General features: G+C 41.5%; 1 protein-coding gene across 1 annotated transcript in view; it reads right to left on the bottom strand.

Moving 5' to 3' along the window:
* LOC133660481 (26S proteasome regulatory subunit 6B) overlaps positions 1-16,690 on the bottom strand; it is a 20,001-nt gene extending 3,311 nt beyond the window's left edge. Inside the window, exons 1-9 of the mRNA XM_062064020.1 lie at positions 16,553-16,690; positions 15,767-15,865; positions 13,682-13,868; positions 8,303-8,449; positions 8,118-8,227; positions 7,933-8,026; positions 6,628-6,795; positions 6,479-6,555; positions 175-343 (exon numbers count right to left, since the gene is read on the bottom strand). Of these exons, the coding sequence (XP_061920004.1) occupies positions 175-343; positions 6,479-6,555; positions 6,628-6,795; positions 7,933-8,026; positions 8,118-8,227; positions 8,303-8,449; positions 13,682-13,868; positions 15,767-15,865; positions 16,553-16,585 (1,084 nt within the window). The 5' untranslated portion in view covers positions 16,586-16,690. The remainder of the gene's footprint in view (positions 1-174; positions 344-6,478; positions 6,556-6,627; positions 6,796-7,932; positions 8,027-8,117; positions 8,228-8,302; positions 8,450-13,681; positions 13,869-15,766; positions 15,866-16,552) is intronic.
* Positions 16,691-19,202: the final 2,512 nt, after the last annotated feature.

The raw sequence follows: 19,202 nt of genomic DNA, 5'->3' as shown, positions 1-19,202 counted from the left end.
ACGAGTATCTATTTTTGTCATTGTTGGGCCTGTACTGGTTTTTGTGTTCAACGGATCAACATGTGGTTCCATATCATTTGACAAGGTTTACACCTGTTGCACTCTAGGTAGGTTAGATATCATTATTGAAATCAAGACTACTTCAGTGTTAATATTTGTTTAAAAAAAGGATACAGTCCTCCAGGTCCACCTCCTCAGAGAGGTTCATTTTGCTGGTGATCGTAGAGAAAATGAGACGTTTCTGCCTGCGGTCGGGCAGCGGGAATTCGATCTTTCGGTCCAGACGACCAGGACGTAACAGGGCTGGGTCCAGTGTGTCGGCTCTGTTGGTAGCCATGATCACCTGAGGGGGGATAAAACAATATCAATATATAGTCATCGATATCAATAAATAAAGTGTGACCAGTAGGTGGCAGTCACACATAAGATATACCTGTAGACTGCAAGATGAAGCCAGTAAACAGCACCAAAACGTTGATGTTTCATTGAGAATATAGAACATTACATACGGTTCCGGTTCACCGTGCGTGACTGCTCGCCGTCTGTTCGCTGTTGCGAAAAAGCTAAGTAGCGCTCTATCTGTGTGCTTTTAATTGTTCTACAGCTTTCTTTATCACTTCTCAAACATTTTTAGTGGTACTATTTAACTTGCAAATCACCCGATCTCTGTCCCACCACCCTTTCCTCAGCTAGCTAGCTGCTAAGCTAGCGCGGAGAAAGGCAGCGCCGGTCAGTAAGAAGCTACTCCTACAGACCGCGACCACTTCCCTGAGGACAGCAGGAACTTCACTCGGTGACAGAAAACACTGTGAGTAATGGCTTCCTGCGCGTCTTGCACCATACTCACGGAGAGGTTGGCTCTGCTAGAGGGCCGTGTCCGCCAGTTAGAGCAGAGTAATGTCGTAACTTTAGATGTTGCGGACACATCTGCTAGCGTTAGCTGTAGCGAGCTAACTAGCCCAGCTTGTAGCTGTCCTAAGCGGCCTACAAGCTACGGTGTACCGGTTGAGACGCATAATAGATTTAGCTCTTTAGCTAGTCCTACACCCCAGTCTACCGGGCACCACACCTTAGTTATAGGGGACTCCATCACCCGAAACATAAAGCTTAGCAAACCAGCCACAATAAAGTGTATCCCCGGGGCCAGAGCACCTGACATTGAAGCTAATCTTAGGGAGCTAACTCGCAACAGGCCTAGTAAACACGTACGACAGGCTAATCGCACCACTAATTATGCGAATATAGTTGTACACGTTGGCTCCAATGACACTAGAATGAGACAGTCAGAGATTACAAAGAGAAACATAGCCAGGACTTGTGATCTCGCCAGAAAGATGTCCAGGCATCGAGTAATTGTCTCTGGCCCCCTGCCTGCGAGAGGCAATGATGAGAGATATAGCAGATTAGTCTCGCTTAACAAGTGGTTGGCTAGCTACTGTAGGCAGAAGGGGCTAACGTTTATTGATAACTGGCCCTCTTTCTGGGGCAAACCAGGCTTGCTGATGAGAGACGGCCTTCACCCTAACCAGGAAGGCGCCATCATCCTGTCTAGAAACATAGACTACTATTTAAGTCTCACTTGACTGACTACACTAGAGCAAGCCCGGTCACAGGCAATTACAATGTCTGTTAGTCCGGGTGAGGAGTCAGTTAAGCTAGAACTAGCCAGCGCCAGGCTGGATAATCCATGTACGCATAGCAATTCTCTTAGAATAATACACAATTCACATAATGTTTTTTCTGTTGTGTCTGTGTCAGGGGTGGACATGCATTCTACTGAGGTGGCAAATTATGATATGTCCAGTCTATTGCAGCACCAAGCAAACAATCGGAAAATTCCCGTCATATCAATTCCTAGATATGGTCGAAACTATTTAAAGTGCACTACGCATAATAAACGCAACATTGTTAATATTGCCACTACGGATAATCTTAACAAAAACTCGTCAAAACAGCCCAATACCTATAATATGGGCTTTTTAAACATAAGATCATTGTCTCCCAAGGCGTTATTGGTTAATGAGGTCATTAGAGACAACAATCTTAACGTCATTGGTCTTAGCGAAACCTGGCTCAAACCGGACGAATTTTTTGCGCTCAATGAGGCATCTCCTCCTAACTATACGAATGCGCATGTTGCCCGCCCTCTTAAAAGGGGAGGGGGTGTCGCACTAATATACAATGAAAATTTCAACCTTACCCCTAACCTAAATAATAAATATAAATCGTTTGAGGTGCTTACTATGAGGTCTGTCACACCGCTACCTCTCGACCTGGCTGTTATCTACCGCCCCCCTGGGCCCTATTCGGACTTTATCAGTGAATTCTCAGAGTCCGTTGCTGATCTAGTGACGCACGCCGACAATATAATCATAATGGGGGACTTTAATATCCATATGAATACCCCATCGGACCCTCAGTGCGTGGCGCTCCAAACCATAATTGATAGCTGTGGTCTTACACAAATAATACATGAACCCACGCATCGCAACGGTAATACAATAGATCTAGTGCTTGTCAGGGGTGTCACCACCTCCAAAGTTATGATACTTCCATATACTAAAGTAATGTCCGATCATTACCTTATAAAATTTGAAGTTTTGACTCTTTGTCAACAAGCTAATAATAATAATAACTGCTATAGCGGCCGCAACATTAATGCTGCCACAACGATGACTCTTGCTGACCTACTGCCTTCGGTAATAGCACCATTCCCAAATTATGTCGGCTCTATTGATAAACTCACTAACAACTTTGACGATGCCTTGCGCGAAATTATTGATAGTATAGCACCGCTAAAGCAAAAAAGGGCCCCTAAAAGGCGCACCCCATGGTTTACAGAAGAAATTAGAGCTCAGAAATTATCATGTAGAAAACTGGAACGCAAATGGCGCGCGACTAAACTTGAGGTTTTCCATCAAGCATGGAGTGATAGTTTAATAACTTATAAACGCATGCTTACCTTAGCTAAAACTAAATACTACTCAAATCTCATCCGCCTCAACAAAAACGATCCTAAATTTCTGTTTAGTACAGTAGCATCGCTAACCCAACAAGGGACTCCTCCCAGTAGCTCCACCCACTCGGCAGATGATTTTATGAATTTCTTTAATAAGAAAATTGAACTCATTAGAAAGGAGATTAAAGACAACGCATCCCAGCTACAACTGGGCTCTATTAACACAAATACGACTGTATATACGACGGACACTGCCCTCCAAAATAGTCTCTCTATTTTTGATGAAATAACATTAGAGGAATTATTACAGCGTGTAAGTGGGATAAAACAAACAACATGTTTACTTGACCCACTTCCTGGGAAACTTATCAAGGAACTGTTTGTATTATTAGGTCCATCAGTGTTAAATATTATAAACTTATCACTTTCCTCCGGCACTGTTCCCCTAGCATTCAAAAAAGCGGTTATTCATCCTCTGCTCAAAAGACCTAACCTCGATCCTGACCTCATGGTAAACTACCGACCGGTCTCCCACCTTCCGTTTATTTCCAAAATTCTCGAAAAAACTGTTGCACAGCAGCTAAATGAACACTTAGTGACTAACAATCTCTGTGAACCTTTTCAATCCGGTTTCAGGGCAAATCACTCTACGGAGACAGCCCTCGCAAAAATGACTAATGATCTATTGCTAACGATGGATTCTGATGCGTCATCTATGTTGCTGCTTCTTGATCTTAGCGCCGCTTTCGATACCGTCGATCATAATATTTTATTAGAGCGTATCAAAACACGTATTGGTATGTCAGACTTAGCCTTGTCTTGGTTTAACTCTTATCTTACTGACAGGATGCAGTGCGTCTCCCATAACAATGTGACCTCGGACTATGTCAAGGTAACGTGCGGAGTTCCCCAGGGTTCGGTTCTTGGCCCTGCACTCTTTAGTATTTACATGCTGCCGCTCGGTGACATCATACGCAAGTACGGTGTTAGCTTTCACTGTTATGCTGATGACACTCAACTCTACATGCCCCTAAAGCTGACCAACACGCCGGACTGTAGTCAGCTGGAGGCGTGTCTTAATGAAATTAAACAATGGATGTCCGCTAACTTTTTGCAACTCAACGCTAAGAAAACGGAAATGCTGATTATCGGTCCTGCTAGACACCAACATCTATTTAATAATACCACCTTAACATTTGACAACCAAACAATTAAACAAGGAGACTCGGTAAAGAATCTGGGTATTATCTTCGACCCAACTCTCTCGTTTGAGTCACACATTAAGAGTGTTACTAAAACGGCCTTCTTTCATCTCCGTAATATCGCTAAAATTCGTTCCATCTTGTCCACTAGCGACGCTGAGATCATTATTCATGCGTTCGTTACGTCTCGTCTCGATTACTGTAACGTATTATTTTCGGGCCTCCCTATGTCTAGCATTAAAAGATTACAGTTGGTACAAAATGCGGCTGCAAGGCTTTTGACAAAAACAAGAAAGTTTGATCATATTACGCCTATACTGGCTCACTTGCACTGGCTTCCTGTGCACTTAAGATGCGACTTTAAGGTTTTACTACTTACGTATAAAATATTACACGGTTTAGCTCCAGCCTATCTCGCCGATTGTATTGTACCATATGTCCCGACAAGAAATCTGCGTTCAAAGAACTCCGGCTTATTAGTGATTCCCAGAGCCAAAAAAAAGTCTGCGGGCTATAGAGCGTTTTCTATTCGGGCTCCAGTACTCTGGAATGCCCTCCCGGTAACAGTTAGAGATGCTACCTCAGTAGAAGCATTTAAGTCCCATCTTAAAACTCATTTGTATAATCTAGCCTTTAAATAGACCCCCCCTTTTTTAGACCAGTTGATCTGCCGTTTCTTTTCTTCTCTCCTCTTCTCCCCTGTCCCTTGCGAGGGGGAGTTGCATAGGTCCGGTGGCCATGGATGAAGTGCTGGCTGTCCAGAGCCGGGACCCCGGGTGGACCACTAGCCTGTGCATCGGTTGGGGACATCTCTGCGCTGCTGACCCGTCTCCGCTCGGGATGGTTCCCTGTTGGCCCCGCTGTGGACTGGACTCCCGCTGATGTGTTGGATCCACTGTGGACTGGACTTTCACAATGTTATGTCAGACCCACTCGACATCCGTTGCTTTCGGTCTCCCCTAGAGGGGGGGGGGTTACCCACATATGCGGTCCTCTCCAAGGTTTCTCATAGTCATTCACCGACGTCCCACTGGGGTGAGTTTTTCCTTGCCCGTATGTGGGCTCTGTACCGAGGATGTCGTTGTGGCTTGTACAGCCCTTTGAGACACTTGTGATTTAGGGCTATATAAATAAACATTGATTGATTGATTGATTGATTGATTGAAAAAATCTGTAAAAATGTTTTAGTACAACTTTGGTAAGCTATGAAGTCACACCGCTTGATGGATTGTCTGCGCATTACGGTTATCGTTTATTGTGGTGTGTGTGTATAAAGCCCGATAAAAGGGCACCTATTAGCAGACATATTATCTGCCGTTTTGTTTTGCAATATTATGTAAAACCAACTTGTCTTACCTTCTGTTACCTGCTGATGTGTATTTGGGATCTGCATAAATCCTAAAAATTTGCACGAGTCCGCTTTTGTAGTCCGTTCCCACACTGTAGTCAATAAGCTCCTTCTTTTTCTCTATCTTCTTGTTATGGGACATTCATCCTCCGCTGTTGCCATTTCTAATATAAAGTAGCGTAAAGTTCTATTTTATATCTGTCTGTAGACTCGCTATGGAAGCGCTAAAGACTACCGGTGTACTGGCATTACATAATTCACCCACAGAACTTCAGTTATTAGAGAGTTCTAGTTGGACCGTTTTTCACAGGACACATTTCCGGCGTTGTTACACTAGTGAGCCATGGATGAGGAGATGCTGCTCCGTTATTGATTGAAGTAAAGTCTGAATCTCATTAAAACAGTTAGCGCCATCTTTTGACACTTCTTCCACTCCCGTCCTTGCATGCTACACATGACAGGGAGAAGACACTGTCGAAATGGAGGCACATAAATAAGACTGCCCTCAAAACAGCGCATCCTGAAAAGACGGTCAGAAAGCGACTTAAAGATGGATTGTACAACCTAATCTATGCAACCTTTTGACCAAAGACCCACCATTACATGTTATGTAGATCACAAGGAAGTGTTTAAATGTAGAACAAAAAATCTTAATATTTTTCTATTGCTCCTCATTTTCCATTGGTCATAAAAAATATCAATAATTATCAATATTGACCGATTTAAAAAACACTTGTATCGTCAAGATACACAATGAGCAACTCATGCTTGCAGTCAACCTCAAGCTTATGTGCATTAATATCCACTCGTGAGTTTGAATAATAAATCGTGTTCAAGCAAAAGGACATGCAGCATAATAATGTTGGCGTCTGGTTGGGCAGCGCCACAGAGAGGACTCACACGCAGACAGTGCAGCCATGGGGGAATTAGCTAAAAGCTTCTTCAGACGGCGTGTGGGACTTGACTCACCTTGACGTTGACGTTCTGGTCGAAACCGTCCATCTGATTAAGCAGCTCCAGCAATATTCTCTGCACCTCTCGGTCCGCTGCAGAGAAACCAGGCAAGAAAGTTTACTTCCGTCATCATCATCCAGGACTGCAACAAGGCTGCGTCATACCCCCGGTCTGCGCGTCAAATCGCTTTGTGGCGATGGCGTCAATCTCATCGATGAAGATAATGGCGGGGGCGTTTTCTTTGGCCAGGCGGAAGACGTCGCGCACCATGCGAGGACCTTCACCCAAGTACTTCTGCACAAACTCAGAGCCCACCACACGGATGAAGGCCGCTGGTGAAAGGGACAAAAAACACATACAATTTACACAGGGATCCTGCAAAATAACTTATTTTTAGTCCTAACAGTAGAATTGGGGGTCATGTCTTTCACACAGGCAGAGGCGGTCCTTGCATGTTTGGACCAAAAACCACCACCCACGGGGGCCTGTTTTACGTCAAGAAGCGCACGTCAAATGTAAATTATTGAATGACAAGGCACTTCATTTAAAGTTTTACCCCTAAGGTATTCCTGGCCATGACATGCTCTGTCACTGATAACAAATCTTACCCATGAACTTCCGGTCACTAGTACTTGCCATGAAAAGCAGAAGATCTGCGGTTCGCATCCTTGTCGGAGTTTAATATGAAGTAAAGGTTTTAAACTTATGTTTCAATGATGTTAACATTGTTGAATACGCTAAACTTTAGCATAGTAATAAAAAAAAAAGTGGATTGTTCATTGTGTTGCTCAAGGTAAAAGTATTCATGTGGTGCTGGGATAGCCATGATTTCAGCCTTCCAAAGCTCCTCTTGGACCAAATTTTGACCTTGGTGTTTTTCAAATCCTAGTTACAGCCCTGTTTCTACTCGTATGGAGTCTTCATTCATCACTCCAAGCAATGTTTTCAAAGTTTTACAATATAACTAAAACAATTCCTACTTACTAAACCGTCCCATGTGTGATGTCTGTAGGAGCGTTTTCATGCATATTTGTACGTGCTATCGTAATGTAATGGCGCTAGCGTCTGTGTTAGTATTATTAACTTACAATGGCATTCACAAACTTACCAAAACGTCAGCGTGGAGTTATTGAGTCTGTTTAGCTGATTGGAGAGCTGGCTTCCGCAGCTAGTGGGTCCATGACAATGACTTCTGTTTTGTTTGATCAGCTGTTTTACTGCCGTGTTACAGAAACCGTTTGGAAAAACAGAATATTTATTTGCAAATAACTAATTTCACAACGTATACAGCTGCGGCGTATAGTCCAGTGCAACTAATAAATGGGGAATATTTTATTGTTATTTTGTGGGTGCGGATTTTCTACCGGTGCACTCTATAGTTCGGAAAATACGGTAATATTGATTATTATTTCTGCCATAATCATCACGCCCTACTTTCTAGTGATGACATCATGTGTGCAAGTACGTACCTGTGGTGTGGTGAGCCACAGCTTTGGCCAACATGGTCTTCCCACAACCTGGAGGTCCATACATGAGGACTCCCCTGGGTGGGTCAATGCCAATCTGTATGAGAGAGATAATAAATCATTCATCACTGCAATGAGGACATATATGCAAAATGTATGCTGCAATGTCCCGTGTTGTGATTTCGGACCTGCTTGTAGAGTTCAAAATGCGTGAGTGGTAGCTCCACGGCTTCCCTGACCTCCTGCTTCTGAATGTCCATGCCGCCGATGTCAGCGTACATTACATCGGGTTTTTGATCTGTGGGCGCAAACACATGATGACAAATGAACCACATGACTATTTTTCCTCCGGATGGAGCGGCGGCAGCGTTACCTGACGTCAGCATCATGATGCTGCTGTCGGCTTCGGGGGGCAGCACGTCGACGAGGGCGTTGCTGTGCTTGTGCAGGGCCACGGAGGCATTGGGCTTGAGGAGCTCTCGGTCGATGGTGCTCAGGATGCGCACGTAGTAGTTGGACCCTGAAAGGTGAGCGAAAGCCCACAGAGCAAAAATAACTCATTACACATTTAAAACATGTCCTCCGCTCTGAATTATTAAATGCAGGCATGCAGAGGACAACTTCTTCTTTCTCTCAACAGACACCTGACGGGATAAAGAATTTATATATTGTAAAAATAGAATGTTTGCATGTGCAGCTATTTCAACTAGAGATCGACGATATGTTTTTTTAGGGCCAATTCCGATTATTAGTAGTCACAAGTAAGGCTGCAGCTAACGATTATTTTTCTATCGATTAATCTATAGATTATTTTTTTCGATTAATCTATAGATTATTTTTTTTTCGATTAATCTATAGATTATTTTTCCTTTTACCGATTATTTTTTATTTTATTTTATTTAAAATGAAGAGGAAAAAATAAATGTAGGCCAGTTTTTTCAAAAGACATGGCTTTTATTTACAAAAAAAAAAGTATGGCCACTCAGTCAAAATTGACAACATGACAAAATATTCTGTAACAATGTAAACATTTAAAACTTTTAACATTTAACAAAATTAAAAGTAGCTTATTTGCTTTTTAATGTGCAAATATAAAAGTAAACATCCAGTGCAAATCTTAATATTCTGCAATAGTATAAGCATCCATCCATCCATCCATCTTTAACCGCTTATCCGGAATCGGGTCGCGGGGACAGCAGCTCCAGCAGACACCCCCAGACTTCCCTCTCCAGAGCAACATTTGCGACTTCCTCCTGGGGAATCCCGAAGCGTTCCCAGGCCAGAGAGGAGATGTAATCCCCCCATCTGGTCCTTGGCCTGCCGCGGGGCCTCCTCCCAGTGGGACGTGCAACGAGGACCTCCCTAGGGAGACGCTCGTGAGGCATCCGCACGAGATGCCCGAACCACCTAAGCTGGCTCCTTTCCAAGCGAAGGAGCAGCGGCTCTACTCCGAGTCTCTCTCGGGTGACTGCACTTCTCACCCTATCTCTAAGGGAGATGCCAGCCACCCTTCTGAGGAAACTCATTTCGGCCGCTTGTATCCGCGATCTTATTCTTTCGGTCATTACCCACACTTCATGACCATAGGTGAGAGTAGGAATGTAGATAGCTCGGTAGACCGAGAGCTTTGCCTTCTGGCTCAGCTCCCGTTTCGTCACAACAGTGCGGCAGAGAGACTGCAATACTGCCCCAGCTGCTCCGATTCTCCGGCTGATTTCCTTCTTCATCTTTCCCTCACTCGTGAACAAGACCCCGAGATACTTAAACTCCTCCACCTGGGACAGAGTCCTGTCCCCTACCCGGACTGTACAAACCATCGGTTTCCTGCTGAGAACCATGGCCTCAGATTTGGAGATGCTGATCCTCATTCCAGCCGCTGAACACTCGGCTGCGAACCGATCCAGTGAGAGCTGAAGGTCACGAACCGAAGGTGCCATCAGGACCACATCATCTGCAAACAGCAGTGACGCAACCTTTAGCCCACCGAGACGTAAACCCTCTCCGCCATGGCCACGACTCCGCCTAGAAATCCTGTCCATGAAAATCACAAACAGGATAGGTGACAGAGCGCAGCCCTGGCGGAGACCAACCCCCACTGGAAACGGATCCGACTTACATCCAAGCACCCGGACACAACTCTCGCTTTGGTTGTACAGAGATTGGATGGCCCTCAACAGGGTTCCCCTCACTCCGTACTCCCTCAGCACCTCCCACAAGATCTCCCGAGGGACGCGGTCATACGCCTTCTCCAAATCCACAAAACACATGTAGACTGGATAGGCATACTCCCAGGCCCTCTCCAGGATTCCCGCAAGCGTAAAGAGTTGGTCAGTTGTTCCACGACCAGGACGGAATCCACATTGCTCCTCTTGAATCTGAGGTTCGACTATCGGCCGGACCCTCCTTTCCAGTACCTTGGCGTAAACTTTCCCAGGGAGGCTGAGTAGTGTGATACCCCTGTAATTAGCACACACCCTCTGGTCCCCCTTTGCTTATACTATGCTTATACTACCAGAGGGTAGTATAAGCATTTCAAAAGTAAAAGTATTGCTTATTTTGCTTTAAAATGTGCAAAAATAAAGATAAACATCCAATACAAAAAAGTGCAAAACGAAATATTCTGTAACAACAGTGTAAACATTTCAACAAAAGTGAAAGTATTGCTTATTTGCTAAAATGTGCAAAAATAAAGATAAACATCCAATACAAAAAAGTGCCAATCTAAATATTCTGGAGCACTGTAAACATTAAGTATTGCTTTTAAAATGTGCAAAATAAACATCCAGTCCAACACAGTACACAATAACCAATTCTACTCATTCCAGTGAGTGACTAACAGTTGTAATGAAGAAAGGTTAGCATGTCTACGCTCAGAAGGGGTCGATGTGGCTGGAACTGAGAGGTAATTAGCCTTCACCTCAAACCAGGACTGCGAGCGAGCTGAGCTGCAGTTTAAGTTTCTAGAAGGTCAACGGGCTCATAGTGATGTTACTAGTAGTTGACAGGGAGGTGTTTATTATCATTTGGGGAGAGTCCGCTGCCTGATGCTCACCTGCTAAACACCTATCTGCTAGACGATGAAGCGCTGACTACATGCGCTCTGAATACGCACTGCTGATTGGCTGGTAACGCTCTGAATACGCACTGCTGATTGGCTGGTAGAGCTTTCTGTGTACCAATCAGATGGTTGTGTGGGTGGGACAATGCTGCGTGCTGAGACAGAGGCAGAAGGAGCAAAGCAGCTTGTTAAGACTTTAGCAGCTAAAGTTAGCTTTAGCTTAGAAACTCGTTCAGTACACCCCCGTACCGAACCGAAAGCCCCGTACCGAAACGGTTCAATAAAAAACACGTACCGTTACACCCCTAGCAGATACAAATGACACATTCATGTTTTTGTGTAATGATGACAACGTATACTAACGCGGACGATTGACTAGTTGATGGTTGATGGTTTTCTTTTCAAATGTTCGTTCATAGCCGTTGTGCTGCTATGATAGGCCATTTCCGCTCGACACAGTGTGCATACAACAACATTATTAGGCCGTGTATTGAAATACTCCCACACTTTTGGCGTGCTTTTTCCCCCTCGCTCGCACAGTCTGCTTTGCGCTCCGCCATGATGGTAGTGTGACGTAAATATGCGACGCGTCGACGCACAAAAACGGCGTCGACGTATTTACGTAACCGATGACGTCGACTATGTTGACGCGTCGTTTCAGCCTTAGTCACAAGGACGATTTGGATAACCGATATTCATTTGCAGTAAAAGTTATATAAACAGGAATAGTATACGCTTTAAGTAGATTTTTTAACATTATTTCTTAAGAAAAGTGGGACCAGGCACAACATAATGTTTTTTGTGGCGCTAATGTGTTTAATTTAGCAGCATTAAAAAAACATCAAACATCTTTTTTCCGTGTGTCTAAGAAGAGCATCAACATTTGCATTTCTAAACATGACAAATCTCCTTAAAGTGGTAAAAATATGGCATTTCTCAACATCACAATGACTCATCTACTCCATTTTGTAACATTTCCATTCTGGGTTCCTTCACATAGATTATAGTTGGAACATTTTTCCTGATGGCTGACATAATTTCTACCTGGATGTCACAGAAAGTATGAGAATGTGTGAGCTGCTGCCTGCTTGTCTTTACTTGTATAATAATATCTTATATTTACACAAAGTTTAGATTTTTAGCAGCGATAGCTTTTTAGTCGTCCATCCATCTCTGTCGCATTATTTGATTGAATCACGGCACATGAAACTCTGTGCGCTCCTTTAAATGAGCCCACGGTTCAATTGCTGCAAACATGAGGTTTGTCATGCAACTCCATCGCTGCAGTAGCAAAAACAAATGGCAGGAAGACGCTAGGAAAGAAAAACAAAAGTTGTGAAGTTTTGACAAGTGAGCAGAAGCAGAGATGTACTGTGGGCGACCATCAACGCATTAAAATTAGGAAGGAAAGAAAGGGGGCGTGGCTGTGTGAGCGCAGCTATGAACACAGCTGAGCAGACTAGAAAATTATTCTCACAAGATCTCAGATGAATGCCTTGTCAGATATCAAAACCTATTTGGGTATAATTATTGACAATTGACTACCGGTAACCCTTAACTCTTTTTGCAATGATTACAGTGGACTTCATGCACTACAATCAGTTTAGTCTTTATATTATTATTATATTACTTTATATTCTATTTATATAGCTCTTGTTTATTTTTAATCCGTCGTTCTATCATGTGCCATGCACCACATTTACTTTATCATCTAGTATCGGTCTACTTGCACATAGCTCTGTATGTATGTCTACGTATGTGTGTGTGTATATATATGTATGTATGTGTGTATATATATATATATATATGGATGTATATATGTTTAATGAATTACTATTACTGCACTACAGTCCATCCTAGTCACTGCCGTTGTGTCCTTGGGGAAGACACTTTACCCACTTGCACCCAGTGCCACCCACACTGGTTTAAGTGTAGCTTAAAGATGTAGATATGGGTATAAATATAATTAACTTAATTTCCTTCATTTATACTTTACTTTTGTATTTAACTGGTAATTTTGTGTTTTAACTTAAACTTGTCGCTCATTGACTGCTCTGTGTGCCTCTTAATTTCCCCCCGGGACAAATAGTTTTTTTTAATTGAATTGAATAAAAGGAATTTTTATTCTTAAATGAATAAAAAAAACAGGGCTCCCGGAAACTTTTCTCATGCAGGGCAAAAGGGCTGGTGCTTGAGCAGTAATTACTATCTACTTCACTATTTTTTTTTTTAAGTGTGTGTATATATTGTATCTGCTGATGTAGTTGTGTTGTAGTTTAAAAAAAAAAAAAAAAGGCAGATACCGATAAAAAAAAGGCTGATACCGGTATACGTCAAATTGCCAAATAGTGTCGATAATTGGCTTGGCCGATAATGGGTCTGGCCCTAATTTCAACAGATATCTTGTTGTAGTCAGTTTAGGTCATTTGGGAGTTTTTTTCAAGTAACTCTTTAATTACTTTACCTAGTAATTAGGTACATATATTAAAGAGTAATTAAATTAGTAATTAAATTACTTTTTTTGTTAAGTAACATGTAACTATAATTAATGACTTTTTTAAAGTAATTTTCAGAACACTGGTAGTAAAAGTAATGTAGTGTTGAGTTTAAATTAAACACAGTGCACGTTTTGTTTAAAATGTCGACTTACATCATATCCCACGATACAACTTAAAAATACCGGGATATCAGTACCTGTGGTGGAGCCAACAATGGCAGTGTTCTGGTCCACGGCTTCCAGGAACTGGCCAATGACGAGCGGGATGCTCTGTATCCTCTTCACTTCCTCCTGTGCGTGGAGGAACTCTTTCTTCAGGTTCTTCTGCTCATCTTTAATGTATTCCTCCTGCACCTCCAGAAACTCCAGCTCCTGCTGCAGCTTCTGCAACCACAAAGTGAAGAATCGATTGTTTTCTTGTGAAAAGTAGGGAATGGTGGCAGTGTTGCATTTCAAAGCCTTGAGCTGAAAAGTAGGGAATGGTGGCAGTGTTGCATTTCAAAGCCTTGAGCGTGTTTACAATAGGAAACCGCCGCAGGAACTTTTCCCTTGGCCCGGGTAAATAAAGTCCCCCCTGTGTTTCCACCAAAAACTGCCCGGGTAGATTTAGTTCTTCAGGAACTTCAACAAGAACGTTCCTATTTATCCGGGTAAATAAAGTTCCCCCTGTGTTTTCACCAAGAGCTACCCAGGTAGACTTAGTTCTTCAGGAACTTTAACAGGAACTTTCCTATTTACCCAGGTAAATAAACTTCCCCTTGCGTTTCCACCAAAAACTACCCAAGTAGATTTAGTTATTCAGGAACTTCAACAGGAACGTTCCTATTTACCCGGGTAAATAAAGTTTCCCCCTTTGTTTCCACCAAAATCTACCTGTGTAGATTTAGTTCTTCAGGAACGTTCCTATTTACCAAGGTAAATAAATGTCCTCTGGTGTTTCCACCAAAAACCAATCAGGTCGATTTAGTTCTTCAGGGACTTTAACAGGAACTTTCCTATGTACCTGGGTAAATAAAGTTCCCCCCTTTGTTTCCACCAAAATCTACCTGTGTAGATTTAATTCTTCAGGAACTTTCCTATTTACCGGGTAAATAAAGTTCCCCGTGTTTCCGCCAAAAACTACCAAGGTAGATTTAGTTCTTCATGAACTTTAACAAGAACCTTCCTATTTACCTGGGTAAATAGAGTTCCCACTGCGTATCAACCAAAAACTATCCGGGTAGATTTAGTTCTTCAGGAACAATATTTAGTTCTGATTAGCGAGAACTCTAGAGGGGCAGGCTGTGTTGTCGACCGCTGATTGGTGGAACACAGTTGGGGGCGTTCCTAAAACTTTGTAGTCCAAGTTTTAGCCACCATTACAGCATGCGAGACGGCTTGTTTATTTAAACTACAGTGCAGTTTAATGCTGTTTATTGTCCTTAACAATCTTCATTGCAATATGCGAATCTACGAGAAGTGGACGGACTCTTTTATAAATATTTACAGAGAAATATAAAATATTCAGCCGGACTTTAAAGTGGCAACTCTGACCTTGTAGTTGGAAGAGAAATGTGAAATGAAGGACGAGTGGAACAAAAGGTAAACCACATTAAATATTCATTATATGCTTTGATACACGCGGTAAAAATAGTCAGTCACTCGCCATTTACGTAGTTACTCGTCTCAACCTGAGTGAACTGAATGCTAACAAGGTAACGCTAAATTTGATGCATTTATGTTGTCGCCATGAGATAAACACTGACATTTATCATATATATAATATTGTATTTACAGCTGAAATAGACAATAAGGACTTGCCAGACCCTCATTAATTAATCTAGTATTGAGTGGACGACTTTCAGACTGTGGGACACTGAGGACAAAAGCCTGAATTTTTTATGTAAAATCCAGTACACTTTGTTTTTAAACCCCATCGTTTAATATATTATTGCTTTGTATTTCATATAATTACAATTTAGTAAAAAGAAATATGACCTAATATTGTTTGTGTATAAATATGCTGTACTACTCCTCCATATGTCAGCCTGATTTGTATGAACTACCTGAAATGTGGAAACACAAAACCACACAATTCTACAAGAACATTAAGTTTGTGGAAGTAAAAGTTACATGAGCTTAAAGTTCCTGAACTGTTGGTTGGAAAAGGACTGTTGTTTTGATATGTTATGTTATGTAAGAGCACCAGGCGCTTTTTAAGCGCCCTGGAGGCAGAGGGACTTCTAATTCCTGTTGATTGATATTTTGTGTAAATTCTGGTGTGAAAGTGGATTGGGTCTGACCTTGTATCTGCTGTACAGGTCCTCAATATCTTCTGGTTCTGGTGCCAAAAAGGACAGACCGGTCTGCGGTCTGGAGTTCAAAACTGCCGGCATCTCGTCCTGCATGCAACAACAAAAACACAAACAACATTTAGTAACAATATCCTTTTATTTACTAACACAAAAACAAACATTGATCCTTCATTAAAACGTTCATCCAACTACTCTTCATTTTAATTTGTACCACACAGTGTGAATGTTGTCTGTCTATCTGTGTTGGCCCTGCGATTAGGTGGCGACTTGTCCAGGGTGTACCCTGCCTTCCGCCCGAATGCAGCTAAGAGAGGCTCCAGCACCCCCCGCCACCCCGAAAGGGACAAGCGGTAGAAAATGGATGGATGGATAGACAACAAACATTTACTTTTTAGCTAGCTAAGTAGCTCACTGACAGCTAGCCACGAATGATAGCGTCAAAAGTCGACGAATTGAAAGTTTTAACAATCCCCAAACACCAGTAACACTTTTGACTACATCTATTTCAAATAGTGAATCTTGTGTTTGCTTGAATACATTTATTCACTCTCCACTAGAAACATCAATGCTAATGCTAATGGCTAACTTGCATGACATAGCAATGCATAGCAACAGAATGAATTGGCAGCTTTACGTTTCTTATTGTTGACGGGCCACCGAGAGCTGCCGACAGACAAGTTAAAAAAAATACACTGACGCCAAAACGTTTCAATTTATAGAAGCGTATCACAGAAACAGCGGACAATGTTAGCGTAAAACGAGAAACATTCCTACCGGGCTCTTTTCTACAGCGATGATATCCTCCATCTTGGATTTTTCCCGAGGTGGGGAGTGACGTAATGACGTAACACGTCGCCGTATGGGTTTTTGGGTAATGAAGTTCAGTTACTGCTCGACTTTCTAGAAGGTTTCTGAACTAACAAACAACAAAACCTGTCTGGAACACAACTACGTTAAATGAGGGAATGTTAACGAACGTGAATTATTCGCCTTTTTGCCACATAATCCTTCGTAATAACAAGATTGTCGATCCTCGACTTGCCACAAGAGGTCATGTGCTATTGCATGGGGTTATGTTTATGTCGTTTTCTTTTCCCAAAAAATGACCGATGTAGGGCTGAATTTTTCTAGAGAAACACTGGATTGTAGAAGGTAGATATAGAAGGGAAAACATATCTGATTATTTCAACTGAAATTGCATTCAAGACGTTAAAGAAACATGTTTCTATTGTGGTAAACAAAAATAAATCAGCACCCCAAGTATATGTCTTGGTCATTTAATGTTTGTTTCATGAATGGACATTTATTTAAAAAAAACAAAAAACGACTGGTTGATTTGAATGTTATTAAAAAAAGAAAATTGAAAAAACTAAGCGTGATTCTTTTTTAGTGTCGAAAAGTAACAACATCTTCATTTCATCCATCCATCCATCTTCTTCCGCTTAACAACATCTTAATCAATTTTTTGATTAAGATCAAAAAACAAAAACAACAACAACAACAACAACATCTTAATCAATGTTTTTATTTCCATTTTATATTTCATATAACAAACATTTACATTTCTAGTAAACAGAAACGGCAAAACAGACCAAAACGGATGTTTTTGTTTTTTTCATATTCTGACACGGGAAGTTTTTATTTTCAAAGTAAAAACGGGGATACTAATACAGTGCCCATGTGTCTGGCTGAAATGTCTTTGGAGTCCTACACATAAAGTATTTTTCTATGCACAAATAACACGAAAGTAGAAGAAAGGGGGGGATTTGATCAGGCAACATGATACAACACATAGTACAGTATTTTCTTACAGGCCAGGTACTGTAGTCCCCGCTTTTACTTTGAAAATAAAAATTTCTGGTTTCCGTAAATGATAACGGTCAGAAAAAAACATTTAAACAACAAATCATTCTTCTTTTTTGTTGTTGAAAAGCGATAACTAAATATAAAAAACAGTTTGATATTCATTCTATATTTAATCAAAATGAAAATCCCCAGTAAACAGACACGGATGAACAGACCAAAACGAATGTTGTTTTCATTTGCAGAAACCGGAATGTTTATTTCCAAAGTAAAAGCTGAAATAATTACGACGGTACTCGTGTGCCTGTGACTGGCTAAAATGTTTTTTGGAGTCCCAACACAAAAATAATTTTAGACATGGCACAACGAGGACTGATATCTACAAAAAAATCCACACACAAATCAACAGAAAATGAAAAACAGACCTAAACAGATGTGTTTATTCCGACACCGGAACCGGAAGTAGTGATTTTAAAAAACAGTACCGCGGACTGTAAAAAATGTACAATAGTGCGTGATGAGATCAATTTTTGCCTCCTCTCAGAAATTATATATGTGTATACATATCTGTAAATGTAAAGCCTAAGTGGGCCGTATCTAAAATCATTGTTGTGTTGGGCTCCAAATACATTTCAGCCAGACACACGGGTACTGTAGTAACCCCGCTTTTCCGGAGTCAATACTGTGAAAAAACATCCGCTTTGGTCCTTTTTTTCACCTTTCTGTTTACTGTGGATCTTAAGATAATGTTTGCAACTTCCTCACAGTAACATTTTGCAAAGCAAAAATTATAACAACAACAGATATGTATATAATAAATATACATTTAATGACAGCTAACGTCAACTATTCAAATTGCTAATATTAGCTAATGTTGACAGAGTTAAACGAACGGTACCCAAGAACCTAAACTAACACTGAATGAGGAGCAAACAAATACGCAGCAGGCGGCAGGTAATGTGAAAAGGGAAGAACAAAAAATTTATTAGCACCTGTGCAGCACATATACAATCAGGGCATGTCACGTGACCAGCAAGTGGCCAATCAGTCATTGAGAGCACAAGAGACAATACGTCAACACTCCCACTAGCTCTCATACTGTTAACATCATCATAAAAATAAAAACATTTGAAACAAAATCAAAAATCACATGTCATAAATCACATGAATTATTCTCCAAACATAAAGCTTGAGAATTTCGACAATTTGCATTTGGTTGCAGGCTTTGTCATTACATCTGCTACCATTTGATCTGTGGGAAGATATTGTAGACATATTTTACCATCATTCACAGCTGATCTGACAAAATGATATTTTATGTCGACATGTTTGCATCGCTGTCTGTTTACAGGATTCTTGGCTAATGCAATTGCACCCTGGTTATCCTCATAAACCTTTGGTGTAGCAGACTGACTCCCATCAATGCCATTTAAAAGTTGGACTAAATACATACATTCTTGTGTAGTTGCAGCTAAGGCCATATATTCTGCCTCACATGTTGACAGTGCAACTGTTGGTTGCTTTTTGGTCTTCCATGAAACCAAAGGACCATTTTCACACAAGCTTATACAATATCCAGTTGTACTCCTTCTATCAGTGGCGTCAGTCGCCCAATCGGCAT

Source organism: Entelurus aequoreus, linkage group LG11, assembly GCF_033978785.1.
Source record: "Entelurus aequoreus isolate RoL-2023_Sb linkage group LG11, RoL_Eaeq_v1.1, whole genome shotgun sequence".
Taxonomy (NCBI): domain Eukaryota; kingdom Metazoa; phylum Chordata; class Actinopteri; order Syngnathiformes; family Syngnathidae; genus Entelurus; species Entelurus aequoreus.
This window is presented reverse-complemented; position numbering and strand designations above follow the sequence as displayed.